The sequence below is a fragment of the Macrotis lagotis genome, chromosome X, assembly GCF_037893015.1.
Source record: "Macrotis lagotis isolate mMagLag1 chromosome X, bilby.v1.9.chrom.fasta, whole genome shotgun sequence".
Lineage (NCBI taxonomy): Eukaryota > Metazoa > Chordata > Mammalia > Peramelemorphia > Peramelidae > Macrotis > Macrotis lagotis.
The window spans coordinates 137,035,349-137,051,879 of NC_133666.1; the positions used below are offsets into that span (position 1 = coordinate 137,035,349).

A 16,531-nucleotide genomic window follows, 5' to 3' on the forward strand; every position below is an offset into this window, starting at 1 on the left:
AAAATGAGGGACCTGAGATCCAAAGGGGATAGGTTAGTGGCAGAAACTGAACTTAAAATGCAAGATTCCCTACTTTCTAGTCCAATGCCCTTTCTGCTTCAAGGATAGAAAACCTTCATTTATCTGGTGGTGATTTATCCAAGAGACTCCCTTATCTTCACTATAGCCAAGTACCAGAAAAAAGTAGGGTGAAAACAGTCAAAATGAGATGCTGCAAAGTCAGTAGTTTACTTGGCCTCTAAGTTCTTCTCTTGATGTCCATTTATTCCTATTTTATACATTATCCTAAGCTTATTTTCTTAATATAAAGGGGGTGTGGGGGAGGGAGAATGTAATTATAGTGATCAGAAGTGAGAGCTGACATGGAAGAAGGAAACAGAAAAATTTACTTGAACAAAAATAAGCTGGGAGTTTGGGGCAATTAACTCATACCTCAGTGACATCTCAGTGAGATCTAAGGACAGCTCTATTATAGGACAGTACTTTATAGAAGATATTCCTAATACCTATGGAAGCATATATAGTCAGAAGCATATATATACTCCTTATTTTTCAGATGAGGAAACTGAGGTAAAGAGAAAGATAGAAAGAAGCTACAGTCACACTAGGACCCCTAGGGCTTAATGGCCCAAAAACTTTATTTAGCATTACACATTATATTAAATAATGTAACCTTCTGGATTTAAGTCTCTTTTCTATTTGGAGATTATTATGCATAAGGTGTGAAATGCTGGTTAAAACCTAATTTCTGCAAAATTGGTTATCAGTTTTCTCCAAAAACTTGTTAAATAGGGAATCTTTCTCCCAGTGGCTTGTATTCTTTTTAATCAAACACTTAAGTTTCAATAAGCTTCCATGTTCAGTTTACTTGTGCCTTTTCTAGTCGATTCCTATTCTAGTGATCTGTTCTTTAGTTTTTTAAATTAACTAAATTTAAAATTAAAGGGCTTAAATGATTACTTGCTTTATGATAGATTGAATTCTGATAAAGACCCATTCATAACTGCTTTATGATTATTTCTCTTGAGATTTTACACCTTTTATTTCTTCAAATGATTATTACTTTGTCCAATGCAATATAACACTAAATCTATAATAGTTTCATCATTGGTGTAATTTATAAAAAAAAAAATCCCTCTTCAGTTTTTATTTCTGCAGCATTTTGAAGTTGTATTTATACAAGTCCTAAGTGTGTCTTGGTAAGTTAACTTCCATATACTTTATGCATTAAAAATGCATAACTACAAAGATCTTATGAAAAGAATTTATAATTGCCTCCTGCTTTATGATAATTAATGCTGTATAGAAATGATTTTTGTGAATTTTATATCCTGTTTATATCCTAATTTTTTTTGTTAGGTTTTTGCAAGGCAATGGGGTTAAGTGGCTTGCCCAAGGCCACACAGCTAGGTAACTATTAAGTGTTTGAGACCGGATTTGAACCCAGGTACTCCTGACTCCAGGGCCAGTGCTTTATCCACTGTGCCACCTAGCTGCCCTATTAATCATCTTGATTAGTTTCTTTACTGATTCTCTGGGGTTTTATAAGTAAACCATCATATTAATTATTTACAATAAGATAATTTTATCTTTGCCAGTGTTATACCTTAAAATTATCTTTTTCAACTTTTGCTATAGCTATTTCTAGAATTGTCAAATAGTATTAAGGAGGAACCCTGAACTTAACAAAGTGCTCTGTGTTTTACCATGCAAATGATACTAATGTTTGATTTTAAAGATATGCTTTTTATGATATTAAAGAAACACGGAATCATAAAATTTGAGAGTTAGGAGGGACCTCAGTGGCCAACTAATCTTTATTAAGAAGGGCTTTTCTGATATGGGTTTTTGATATGAGTTATGTTTTGTCAAAGATTATTTTCTCTATGGATAAAATCATGTTTTTGTTATTTTTTTAAAATGTTTTTCTGATGCTACATATTCAATATAAATCTAATTTGGTATACTGCTATAATCTACTTGCTAAAACTTTACATTTTAACATCATTATTTTTATGAGATTAATCTACAGTTATCTTCCTCTATTTCATCTCTTCCTGACTTGGCTATCAGGTTTAAGTTGTATTAAAACAAATGTGTCTTCATTGGAGGGGAAACCATTGTGTATTGCCTCATAAACCTACCTGTTCTTAATGTATTCCCTTCCTTCCCCCTTCACGAAGAAAGATGAAATTACTTCCCCAAAGTCATAATAAATATAGAGCTGGAAGGGATCTCTTTTTGTTGTTGTTGGGTCATTTGTCCTGCTCTTCACTATCCCAACTGGGTTTTCCTGGCAAACTTATTAGTTTACCATTTCCTTCTTCAGTTCATTTTACTGATGAGGAAATGCAGGCAAACTGGGTTAAGTGTCTTGGCTAGAATCACACAGCTATTATGTGTCTGAGGCTGGATTTGAACACAGGAAGATGAGTCTGACCCCAGGGCAGGCACTCTCTCCTTTGTGCCATCTAGTTGCCCTAGGAATGGACCTAAAAGGTCAGCTAATACAATCTCATTTTATAAATGAGGAAGACAAGGTACAGGTGAGGTGCCCTGCCCAAAATTTGGATAGTGAGTGCCAGATTCAGGATTTTGAACACATTCTCTGATTCCAAATCTGATGCCCTTTTTACTTCATCAGTTCTGTTCACTATATTCTGTTTATGAAAATAACATTACCCCTTACTAGAAATTTTCATCCAAAATGGTTTGAAACAAAACAAGTTTTGGTGCTTAAAGGGGCAAGCTTCTTTTATATGGCAAATGTACTTATGTGGAATAGCTCATTCCCCTGAAGATGTTGCAAAATGCAGGCCTTACTGGTAGCTGGATTTGGCCTGCAGGTCTCCATTACAAGGAAGGAAGGAGATGAGCATGGAAGCAAGATGGTGATGGGTAACATATTAAGTCCACATTGTATGTTCCTGGCAGCCAGCCACAAGTGCCAGAATTCAGGAAAACATAAAAGGGAAAAAATATGGTTCTTATCCTCAAAATTCTGTAATGAATTTGTAAAATTCCTGCTCAGCAGCAGCCAGAAGGGTCTTGGAGAATGAGGAGTTTCTGATGATTGCTTCCTCTTCTTCCTGCTGTCCTTGCCAGTTCCTCCCAGCTCAAGGAGAAAGAAAAAACATTTGAAGAGAAAATCAGAATAAGGCTGATAAACTGGCTTATGATATATGGCAAAAGATCCAATTCCTGGGACACTGGGAGATTATGACAAACAATGGAAGGGCAGAAAGTAGTCAAAGAGGACTCTACAGCAATGCTCCATTTCAAGAAACCTCTGTTGGAGGTTTCCATTGAAGGCAATCCCTATTCCATTCATCTCCCTCCCTCTCAAGGGAAGGACATCCCAACCCTAGGTAATAATATTTGGTTACTGGGATTGAGTGAGTGATTTAGGCAGCCAATCACAGGAGGAGGAGAGGGTTTTCCTTGAACTGATTCTTAAAATAAATAAATAAAAGGCAGCTGCATAGTATAGTACTGGATTTGGAGTTTGGAAGCCTAAGTTTGTATCCCACTCCAACACAAACTAGCTGTGTGACCATGGGCAAGTCACTGTTTGGTCCTCACTTTCCTCATTAATAAAAAGGGAATGAATGAATAATATTTGGCATTAAATAATTCATGGTATTGTTTTGTAAACCTTAAAATGCTACAGAAATGTGAGTAGTTATTATTATTATTATTATTATTATTATGAAAGAGGTTAGACAGTGAAGTTCCCTTCTGGTTTGTAACTAAGAAACCAAAGGTTCAGCTACAAATAATCTATCCCATAAAATTACTAAGATAAAATCAGGAAAGTCTATCCCCTCCACTTTCCACTAACCTACCTCACTCTATACCTAGGCTAATTTTTTTTTTGTGACTTCTTTCCTGCTTCAAAGCTATACTCAGGCTCATTATAATCTGATTTCATCAGGTAAAAAAGGAGAGAAGGCATGAGGAAGGGAAGAAGAAAAGGGAAGAGAATGACCTAGACAGAGTCTTCCCTGTATTCCACTAGAGAGAACTACAGTTACATCATCTCCAGAACTCATTGGCCAAGACTCAATTATGTAAAAGTTTATTTTTCCTTACTCTATCTATAAACCATATATTATAAAGAGAAGCTACCTCTATCATCAGACTAATTAATCCCTGGAAGTACAATGCAGGGACACAACTAAATCCCTTTCTATGATACATTAAAAATCAATTACAATTGACTATTTAGAAAGACTGTTTAAAATTCTAAGTTCTCACTGAGATGCAAGGTTGTTTTCATAAGGAGGCATCTCTAGTGAACATTTTATATTGTGTTCATTGAACTCAATTCAAATTTATCTTCTTTAATCCTCTCCGCCATTGCCAAATTTCATCAGGCTTTAAAAGCCCAGTTCAAGTCTTCCCGCAGTGATCTCTCTTCTAACCAGGGTATCATTCATTCAGTACTTGGTTTATACATAAATATATGCATACATACACATAACATATTTCCCTCCCCCCAGGCCCTGTGAATCCACAATACATATCTGTGTATATATTATATATATATATATATTTAAACAATATTTAAACATATGCATTTACATATGCAAATGCATACACACAAGAGGATGTGGAATAAAGTGCTAGCTTTGGAGTCAGAGGACCAGGGTCCAAATCTTAGCTTGTTAACTATGACCTTGGTCCCTTAGTTCTTTTATGCTTGTGTTTCCTCATCTGTAAAAGTTCCCTAGGGGTCTCTCTATATCCCTAACACTGTGCTCGGCAGCAATATGTAGAAAAAAAATTTTGGTCAATACTCCCACGGCAAAGTTGTGAAAATTAGCACATTTTGGGAAGCTAGCACTATCTCTAGAAGGGGACATCTAGGATATTCAGAGAACTTAAAACTATGCCATATAAAAATAAGTTGAAGAACATATAACTGGTAGTGGGGTTGGGGATCAAATTATGAATGGACTTTTCAAATATTTGAAAGGTTATCACGTGCAAAAGGTGTTCACCTTTTTCTGTCTGACCACAGAGAACAGAATTAAAGATTCATAGGTAGAAATTCCAGGGAAGCAGATTTAGTATTTAGAGGATTTTCTAACAATTGTATAAAAAATGGAATAGGTTGCCTCTAGAAGCAGTGGGCTTTCACTTAAAAGTCTTCAAACAGTATGCTAAATAACCTTATATTCAGGTTGCTTTAGAGAGATTATATGCTTCATATACATCTTAGATAAGAAGACCTCTAAGATTCCTTCCTTAACTCTTAAAATTTTGTAATTGTATGATTCTTCAATGAAGGGAAGGATAGGAAGCAGTTATAAGCTAGTTTGGAAACACAATCAAGTCCAACCCTACCCAGTCTGCTCAAGGTCAAGAGACTAAGAGATAGTTAGGAGAACAATGGATAGAGCAATGGCTCTGGAGTCAGGAAGACCTGAGTTCAGTATCTTACACTGATAAACCTGTCCTGGGCAACAGAGGAAGAAGTGGAGTAGAGTGATATAAAAGTGAGGATCCCTTGCAGCTGAGAATAACTGGCTGACTCTAGGGTCCAGTTTACTGGTCCCATGTACCTACATAATCAAGTATTTCATATGACCTGATAGAGTCACAAGATACATTTTCTCCGATTTGTATGGAATAAAGATTCCCCTAAATACAGATTCCTTTTGAAATCTGGGGAGCCCAAAGGAGTTGATGGTAGAGACTTTTAAGGATCCAAGACTATGAATCTGCAATCAAATGCTATGATGCTCCTCTCATGTCTGCAGTTACTATAGATATCTAGTTACATCATGGTTGTTGCACTCTCTTCTTTTTTCCTAGCAGCTATAGACTTTCTCTCCTGCAAACCCTTTGGACATCAAGATGGCCTTTTCTTTTCTCTTCCCAGGAGGGTCGATATGAGAGCTCCCCTATCTTGCATACCTTTCCAATTTCATTGGCTTGGTGGCTCACTGCCTGCTTCTTTTGAATAAGAAAGTCCTGTTCTTACTCCATTCCTTTGACAGGAATGATTGAAAATTAGTTGTTAGAAAAAAATGGTTTGAGAACCAAATTAAGGTGAATGGCTGTCTTTGTTTCCTAACTTGAACAGTGCTTCTTACAGTGGGCATGAATTGGAGCCTTTCCTTTGAATCGCATGCTATTATGCTGCTGCCTAATTAATATACGGGTCATGATTCTTCTGTTTTGCCCTCTGCTTCTCTCTAATTGAGACTAACACCATGGAAACACGACACTTGGAAAACTAAACTTTTCTTATATTCCTTAGGTCAGCAATGTCTAACAGACATGCCATTCAGAGCTTAAATTGGACTAGATCAAATAAGATATTAAAGCAGCTTCTCCACCTTGACAAGTTGGGGGGGGGGAGAACTTTGGGCAAAGAGACATGACCTGGAAAGAAGAGATCCAAGACCTATTCCCCCACTCTCCTTCCACCTTAATTGTTAAATTTCTGAACCACTCAGAAATAATAACACCTCATATTTACATAGTGCCTTACAACATTCTAGGAGGTTTTAAACATGTAGACAACAATAATACAAATTAGAAATGCTTACTTGCACAGGAGAGGTAATAAATAACATAGATGTCTAGGAAATGCAAGTGCTGGATTTAACCTCAATAAATCATTTATGAATACCAAATGTATACAAAAAAATCCAAGCAGTAGCACTTGCATTTTATAGGTGAAAAATCTGAGGCTTGGAGAGGTTGTAATACCACAATTCTAAGGCTGAAGTTGAATAGACTTCCTAACCCCAGAGCAATGCTCCTGCTAATGTAAAACTACCTTTTCCAGAAATGCAGAAAAGGAGGATGGAACCAAGATGATGGCATGAGGACAGAATTTTCCAGTTCTATTCCAAAATATTCCAAAAACCTTAACATTATGACTCTCACTAATTCAGAGAAAGACCCAGTGAGGCAATTCTCCAGCCCAAGGCAACCTGGAAGATGGTGGGAAGGTTCCATGGGGTTAAAGGGGGCAGCAGGGAAGCCAGGATCACCATACCACAGTGAGGGAGCTCCAGTCTTCCAGGAACAGCCTTTGGAGTGCCTGGGTCCCTGGGAGTTCTGGCTCCTGGCAGCAGAAGCAGTTTCCTGACCTGCCAACCCAAGGCACTGAGCACAACATGGAAGATCAGTGGAGAACTCTGCCAGAGTGAGCAGGAAGCTCAGGCCAGCATGGCCCTCCTCAGCACAGCCACGGCCCTATGCGCAGCCCAGGTTCCAGGAAATGGAAGCAGGTCTACAGAGCCACCTAGTAGGGAGTTGTCCAGCAGCTGCTCCCAGAGTGCTCAGCTCATGGAAGGTTTAAGGGGGTGTGGGGAGACTATTGAGGTCTCTCCTCTGTCCCTGGGGCAGGACTCTGGTGCTTTGTCCATATTCAGATCCAGGTCGCAGTCTGGGCTCCAATCCTATCACAGAGGAGCAGGGACCCTCCCCACAGCTCCAGGGCAGAGGGGTGTGCTTGTGGTCACCCCAGACTAGAGCACAGGCCAGGAGAGCAGTCAGAGCCTCTCATAAGACATTGAAGGAAATGAGGCCCTTGTGGGGTTATCCCACTAACACTCAAAAGCTTGGGAAACACTCCAAAACTAGGGCACAGGTTGGGGAAATGAGTAAACAGAAAAAAAGGAATCTGAACAATTACTTTGGTCCCATGGAGGATCAAAACACAGAAGATGGCAAGTTGCAAATAAAATTGAGCCTAGATATAGAGCAGGGTAGGTTAGTGTAAAGCAGAGGGTGTAGACTTTCCTGATTTTATTTTACCATCTTCTGCATCCAAAGATCCCAAGAAAAACAGGAGCTGGGCTCAGACTATGGCAGAGCTCAATAAAAGATTTTGAATCAAGTAAGGGAGGCAAAGGAAAATTGGTAAGAGAAATGAGAGATGCAGGAAAAACATGAAAACCAAGTTGACAGCTTAGTCAAGGAGATCCAAAAAATGATGAAAACAACATGATGGGGTGGCTAGGTGGAGCAGTGGATAGAGCACCAGCCCTGGAGTCAGGAGTACCTGTGTTCAAATCCGGCCTCAGACACTTATTACCTAGCTGTGTGGCCTTGGGAAAGCCATTTAACCCCATTTGCCTTGAAAAAACCTTAAAAAAAAACATGTTAAAAAATCAATTTGGGTCAAATGGAAAGAGCAGTCCAAAAAGTTAATGAGAATACCTTAAAAGTAGAATTGGGCAGGTAGAAAGGAGATAAGAAATCTCTCTGAAGAAAACAACTCCTCAAATGTAGAATGGAACTAAAGGAAGCTTATGACTTTGTGAGGAATCAAGAAACAATATAACAAAATCAAATGAATGAAAAACTAGAAGAAAACATTAAATATCTCATTGGAAAAACTGGCCTAGAGAACAGATCTAGGAGACAATTTAAAAATTATTGGGCTTCCTGAACGTCATGATCAGGAAAAGAGCCTTGACTTCAATCTCCTCCTGAAAGAGTTCCAAAAAAAAATAACCCCCAGGAACATTATAGCCAAATTCCAGAACTCCCAAATCAAAGAAAAATATTACAAGCAGCCAGAAATAAACAATTCTAATATTGTGGAGCTACAGTCAGGATTACACAGGATTTAGCAGCATCCACATTAAGGACTCCTAGGGCTTGGAATATGATATTTTGGAAGACAAAAGAATTTGCAATGCTTGAATCAACTACCCAGCAATGCTGAATATCCTCTTTCAGATGTTGTGTTGCTGGGTAGCTGATTCTCTTCCAGGGGAAAAGATGGACATTCAATGAAATAGGGGAATGTCAAATGTTCCTGTTGAAATGGCCAGAGCTCAACAGAAAGTTTGATTTCCAAGTACATGGCTCAGGTGAAACATAGAGAGGGTGGACGAAAAGGGTAAATTATGAGGGATTTAATGATAATGAACTGTGTGTATTCCTGCATGGGAAGATACTGATAATACTCATGAACCTTCCCCTTTAATAGAACATTTAGAGGCATATTTAGACAAGGCACAGGAGAAAGCTGAATTTGAAGGTATATTATTTGTAAAGATGGGTAAGAAGAGAATATACTGGGAGAAAGAGAGAGGTAGAATGGTCTAATATGTTTCATATAAGAGACAAGAAAAAGCTTTTGCAATGGAGAAAAGGAGGTGAGGGGAAATGAATGAACTTCATTCTCACTGGAAATGGCTCAGAGAGGAAACAACATCCATACTTAATAGGGTATAGAAATCTTCTACCCTAGAGGAAAAAAGAGGAAGGCTATGGGAGAAAGCGGGACAGGGGAAAGGGAGGAGTGGGTAAATCATGGGAGAGGGTAGTCAGATACAACACATTTTTGGTTTTTTTGCAAGGTGGTGGGATTAGGTGGACAGCTTGGAACCACACAGCTGGTGTGGTTGCTGAGTGTTTGGGACAGGATGTAGGGCTTGGGGTTTCCTGGCTCCAGAGCTGGTGCTCTGTCAGCTGCACCACTTGGTTGTCCCACAGCACACTTTGAAGAGGGACAAAGTGAAGGGAGAGAGAAAATAGAATAAAATGGGAGTGGGGAGGAATTACAATCAGCAGTAGAAAACTGCAGAAAAAAACATGGAAGTAACTCGTCTGATGGACTTATGATAAAGAATGCGATCCACCCCAGAGACAAGAGCTGATGGTATCTGAACACAGGCTGAAGCACATTTTTTCACTTTTTCATGAGGTTTTTTATTTTTGTGGGGGGAGGGGGTTTATGTTTACTCTTACAATAAGACTATTATAATAATGTGTAAATAAATAAAAATGTAAAACACAATGGAAAATAATAGAAAGGTAATGAACAACTTTTTCCTTAAGATGTCTCAGGGGATCTTATATTCCAAAGTATTTTGAAAAATGGAATTTGGGGATAACTCATGGAATCTTTGGAATGAACATTCCAATAGGAAACTATGGTCCCAGAGATATATAGGCTGCACCAGAGTAGGTTTTTCCTTTCCCATTTGGAGAGCAGTCCAGAGTAAGAATGGAAATTCTTCATTGTGGGAACCCTGAAAGTACAATTGTTAAATAATTTGGAAATGGCTTAAATGCTTGTTAAAAATAGGTGGTCCCATCCTCTAGAATTCCAGTACAGATCACTCACAACATAGAATTTGATTTTCTGCTAATAAATTTAAGCCTTATTGAAACAAAGGAATCTTTGGGAAGATACAGGTTTGAGGCCTGAAACTCAGGGTCCATACCATTTTTTTCCATAGTTACTGTAGAATTCTGTTGGTCTTTCTTCCTTCAGGGCAAATCACAAAATTTTACAAATGAGCAACTTGCCACCAGATGATATGGAAAGGAACAAAGATACTACCCAGCCTCCAAATGCCAGGGGTTTAATTTACAAGGTAATCCAGAAAGAATTAAACGAACATAGTCCTAGGAAAGCAGTTTAGCAGAGAGGGAATGTATAAAATTTAATCCAGAATCATCTTTTTGCAACTACTCCTTGCAACTAAACAAAGAAAAACAAATACAAGAGATAAAATTCATCAAGTTTTTTTTTGGGGGGGGTCTTCTTTGGATATTTCTATGAGCATTGTTTGAATTCCAAGGGAAGGCAAATTAGCAGAAATACTCCTTGACGCTTATAGTTCCTTTCCTCATTTGTGTGCTTTGGTCAGAAGATTAAAAGATGGATCAAAAAGCCATCAGCTGGAAATAGAGCTCTTATGTTGGCAGGGAGAGAGACATCAACATCTTGCCTGTATCTAAATTTCAGGACCCAGGTTATGACGAAAACAAAACTAAGTCCAAGAAAATGGAATTTCTAAAAGCCTTTGTATCATATGAATTAAAGCAAGCAAACCTGGAATTTTAAAGAACCATTTGTAGGGCAATCAAGACAATTATTCTGCAAAACAACTTTTATTTATAGACTAATGAGACAAAGTAAAAACCTTTCTCATTCCAAGAGATCCATGTATAAATTTACAAAATTAGAACAGTTCTAAAGAAAAAAATTAAGAAATCATTAAAAGCAATGCTCTTTCTAGAAATCCAAGTTAATAGTTTTATATTTCCATTCCTTTAAAGTCTTCCTAATTTCTCCAATTAAAAAATATTATTTAACCATGATCAACAGAGGACTGGGTAAAACGGCATACCATACTTGGTAAGAAGTAGGCACTTGAAGATGGGCTAGTAAAATATGCTACTGTACATGCTGTATCCCACTCTTGCGTGTTCAAGTCTTGCAAATCCCTACAGATTATGGAGGAAGAGGAACTGAGCTTCCATAACAAAAAAAGGAACTTTTGCAATTTAATTAGTCAAGTTATAATGTAGTTTAATTTTTATTTGTGCCCTGAAGATGTTACAAAATCATTGGTCTTTTCTGCAGGAAGCATTTATATCTTGGACACAAGTCTTGGAGCAAAGCTTGGCTAGACCAGCCAGACCAGCCAAGCTGGTCTTTTCCCCTAAATTCAATTGGTTTTGTCACTGGGAAAGATGAAAAGGAGAATGGGTTCTGATCCATTTGGAAAATCAAAGTTACATTTCTTTCTCCCATTTTTTTTGAGGGGGGGAATAAGGGTAAGAATAGATCAAATGAAATCCTTTTCACCAAAGTCATTAATCTCTTTTTGCAATATTTCTTTACTAACATTTTAAGCTTCTTCCCCAATAATCTCTACCCTACTTTCCATTATCAGGTCTAAGTAGAATTTTATAGTATTACATTTCGTAGTCTTTTGGAAGACCTGTCCTATCTAGATAAAATTTAGTTTGACCCTCTCTCTCTAAGTGAGCATTTCTTTCTTTTGCCCTCAGATCTCTTTCTTTAATGGGAATCAGCTAAGCTATGCCTTCTGCTGCAATAGTTTCTTTCCCCTTTCTCTGGGATTAAGACACTAACACAAATACTTCCAGTATCTTAAATTTAACTAAATTTAAAACATTTTGCAATTCAGTTTTTTTAAATGAGTGTCTCTGTAATAGATTCTAATATGTAGCTAATAGTTTTCCATTACTTCCTATTTTAACAATTTGCATCATCTAAACATCTCTACCCAGAAGAGACTGTAAAGCTATCCATTTTGGCCTTGACACCTGCATGCTTCACATATCCTGCATCCCCCCCCCATTACTTTCCCCAGTAACCCCAGATCCAGTGAGTAAATCTGAAGCAAGTGATCCATAAAGATGTACCACCACTTAGATTAATTAGAAATACCTTCCACATAGCTCTAAGGACATCTTCAGAAAAGCTAATGGAACAACATCCTGTTCCCATCTTCTGACAAGGGTGTTTTTTCCCTTTATTCCCACAGAAGAGAACAATTATGGATGTGAAAGTTCAGCAGGGATAATAATCCTTTCCAGCAGGGAAAAACAGTTCCACAGAATGGGCAGTGGGGTGGTAATGGAAGGTTCCCAGCAGCAACCTATGGAAACCTTTTAGGCAGTATTTCCACTGAAGGGATAAAATGGAAGTAGTCTCATTATGAAGTAGTCATCCAGTTTCCTTTGGCTAAGAATGCTGGTGTGAGCTATGATAAGCCACAATTCCTTAAATTCAATGGAAGCATCACTTTATCAGGCACCATCTCTAACATGGTTGCTGATATTAAAAACAAAAAAAAATCAAACATTTTGGATTAAGTGATGAAAAATGTCTTATCTAAAATTAAGCTTTCTATTCATGGAGGATGTCACTTCTACTTAAAGAGAATATCTGAGGGGTGGCTAGGTGATGTGGTGGACAAAACACCAGCCCTGGAGTCAGGAGTACCTGGGTTCAAATCCGGTCTCAGACACTTACTAATTACCTAGCTGTGTGGCCTTGGGCAAGCCACTTAACCCCATTTGCCTTGGGGGAAAAAAAAGAGAATATCTGAGATGGAGAAAGCTTGTGGGTTTTTTTCAACATTCAACTTTCACACACTTAGAAAGTAATAAATAGCTTGCTTCTTTCCTTATAAATTTTACATTTTCAAGGGAATTCAGTGGTGTTGGGGTGAAAGATGTTAGCCAAATAGGTTTATGAGCTGTAGTTCTATTTATCCAGAGAGGAGGTTTAGTCATTCAGTCATAGTCATTCTTTTTGGCCTCATTTGGTTTTTTTCCCGCAAAGATACTGGAGTAGTTCAGCATTTTCTTCTCTAAGAGAGGATACAGGAGGTATAAGTACAAGTCCTTCTCTCTCTCTTCAGAGGAATGAGCCACCATTTTCAGGTAAGTTGTTTGAACAAGAGTTTACCCATGAAGAATATCAGAAAATAATGTTTTGTGAAAACATGTTCTTTAGGATTAAGGCCCTATTTTACTCCACAGTGAGAATTCTCATTTTTCAAATCTTCACCTTGAGACTGATCCAGAGACACTCCTTATAGTCATCATTTAGTTTTCTTCTGAGATCCTTAAATGACTCAATAAATGCAACTGTTTTCTGCTCAGGCAGATGAACAATTTCCTAGGAACTTAAATAAGGGTACGAGAATGATCATGGAGAAAAATAAGGGTGCAAGTACACAGATTGATCATGGAGGAGGTCATATTGTAGGCAACAAAATATTAAGAGAGTCTGTTTCAAATGAAGGAAAATGCACAATCTGGAGAAAGAAGCCTATTTTCTTTAGCTAGGCAAGTCACACCAAGAAGCTTCCCTTTCTCTTCATACCCACAAGTCACACTTGGGTTTGGCACCATCTTCTTTTCCTGCCAAACACTGCTAGTAGCAGCTTTTTTTTCTGCCAATTTTAAGTTAAGTAGCACACAACAGAAAGGACCATACATAGAATGGCAACTGTAAGACACACCAGAAGACAGATACATCCTCTGCTTTTCTCTGGGAAGAGTTATAGAAATCTCTGAGCACAGGCATTTCAGGAAACCAGAGTAATACATACCTCGCCTCTGCTAAAAGGGTTTTTGGTTTTTTGCTCAGACAGAAATTCAAAGAGCACTTATTCCCTTGGAAGTCTAGTTGTGACTGGAGTTTAGGTAGTTGAATGACTAAAAAAATATTTATCTCCTCCCCATCCTTCCCCCCGCAAAAGGTCCTAATTGCAATAAAATGTAATTTACAATCTTATTGGTATTCACTTGAAAACTTAAGCCTAGCAACAAAAATAATTTTATTATATTGGAAATGCTGAACAAAATGGTTACACTTTCTCCAACAGATACCTACACTTTGCATTAATAAAGATTATCTGTACCACCCTTCCAGTCTCACTCTTGATATTATAGACAAGAATCAAACCACTCTGACACAACAGAAGCATATTAAGCTTGTTTGTCCCAGTAACTGTTATTTGGGTAGACAGATGCTGGTTATTCTGTCACTATTCACAGTCTTATTTAAACAAGAAGCTTTGGGCTCAAAGGTAGACACAACCAGCTCTCTTAACAGGAAAAGGAAGGCTATCAGCCCCTTTCCTTACCCTCTCCCCAGAAAGTTATAAATAACTTCTTGGATCATTAATTTCTAATATTTAAAAAGCAGATACAGAAAGAAACTGAATAAATTTCTATTTTTTTTAAACGTGGTTTTAATTTTTAACCTATATTGACCAAGCAATTATAGGCAGGGATTTCTTGGATTTAAATGAATCCTCCTGCTGCTTGTGCCTTATTGAATAGCTTAGTTCTGTAACCTAGTGAAAGGAAGGAGAAGGAAGATCACAAAGAAACTAATGTGAGGCTGAATCCCCCCAAATGCCAAAACCACCAATTTAGCTCAGTCAAGTTACCAGTCAAAATTTTTTTTTCAAATTGAAACCATGAATATTAATAACAAATCAAAAAGATTTGGGTGATTGAATTAATTTTTCACATTACAACTAGTTCTATAAAAACTGCCTAACTGGAGAAAGGACCTGGCATAGACTGAAAGATTGACTGCAGAGGACAGTAGAAATATGACCTTTAGACTCAAAATACTGTGTTGACTTGATTGTATCATACTTATAATGGAGAAAGAACTTTAAAAGGGAATAAGCACTGCAAACAGTTCATCTGGTCATTGGACAGAAGAATCATGTAAATCAATCTCTCCTATCTGCTTCCCTGTTCATTTTAGGACACAAGGAAATAAATACAGAACCAGTAGCTTGTATTGGAAATCTTAGAATAAGATTCCAGAAAGCTGTCATTATTTTTCTAAATGTATTACATGTTTTCTGAACAAGAGGCATTTTGAAGCTTCACCCTTTTCCTAATTCTTACATATTAAGTGGATGATAATTCTGTATTTGTATTTTTTTAATGTTGTTTTGTAAGGCAATGGGGTTATTAAGTGATTTGCCCAAGGCCACACAGCTAGGTAATTATTAAATGTCTATAGCTGGATTTGAACTCAGGTACTCCTGACTCCAGGGCCAGTGCTCTATCCACTGCACCACTTAGCTGCCCCCTGTGTTTGTATTTTTAAGGAAAAGTACTCATCTATGATTCTCTAAGGAAAAATAACAACACAGAAGATGAAGAATATTCTGATACACATATTCCCCAATATTTCAGCTGTTCCTTTCAAGTATGGCAGCTGGATTCAGGAGGAATTCAGCACTTGGCTTAATGTTAGGTATGGCCTTTACAAAGTGGACTGCTCACCATGAAGCAGGAACAAAAAAAAAAAAAACTGATGATGAGAACCAAGGTCTCTTATATGTTAAGAATGGGAGAACTTCATTTTCACTTTGTGAGCAGTGACTTTTCCTCTCCTCAGCCTGCCACATCAGCAGCTTTTCTTTGTAAGGTCACTTGCTAAGTCAATCTAAAACATTTTCAAAAGTAATTTTAAAGAGTTGTTGTGTTTTTCAATACAGAGCTCTAAAGTAGGTAAGTGGATATGCCCAGGAATGTGGAAAGTAACATGCCCACAACACTACTACAAGAAAACTGAAATTCAGCTTTTGTTCTTTGAAATACACTTCTCATCTGCTAATAACACTGATAAATGATGCTTTCAAAAACAAAGGAAAAAACCCCTAGATTCTATCTGAAGCTTTCTTTGATCCTGTACAACTCACAACTTTTTCACTGTGGCTAGTTTGGTCAAAATCTCTAGGAAGAGTAAATAGATGACAAGCAATCAAACTGCTCTTTCAGCATCAAGAAGGGTCCAAGGTGTTCCTATGAGCTTTTAGCCTTAACCTCATCCAAGAATACAGAACATCTTCATGTTCAGGGTAGTTCCTGGGGGCAATTATGAGAGCCTAGAGTTAAATATGGGGAGATTTTTTTTCTTCACGGGCAGAGATGGAGAGATGACAATATCATCGGAATCATCGGAGCTCACTTCATCCACCACTGGATCAACAACGGGCTGCAACCGGGTGTGGGAGGAAACCGCTAAAATTAACAACAAAGAAAATGAGATTCAATGATACCATAGAAGCTCCTCAAACAATTCTCTCCAGGCAACTGAACTTCCAGAACAAATGAGACCCATTTCAGACACACAAACATCATCAGCTCTCCCTCTACAGGCAAGAGTAAAAAAAAGCAGTATTTATAACAAATACCACTGGCTGGGATTGATTGGTGTTATTAAGAAATCTTTTCAAGTCATTAC

General features: G+C 37.7%; 1 protein-coding gene across 11 annotated transcripts in view; it reads right to left on the reverse strand.

The window, feature by feature from the left end:
• Window positions 1-2,727: 2,727 nt before the first annotated feature.
• IQCE (IQ motif containing E) overlaps window positions 2,728-16,531 on the reverse strand; it is a 101,881-nt gene continuing 88,077 nt past the window's right edge. For 10 of the 11 annotated variants that reach the window (XM_074201135.1, XM_074201139.1, XM_074201133.1 and 7 more), the window contains one exon: window positions 3,122-16,308. In XM_074201135.1, the coding sequence (XP_074057236.1) occupies window positions 16,163-16,308 (146 nt within the window). In that variant the 3' untranslated portion in view covers window positions 3,122-16,162. The other variant, XM_074201132.1, reaches the window with a different exon arrangement.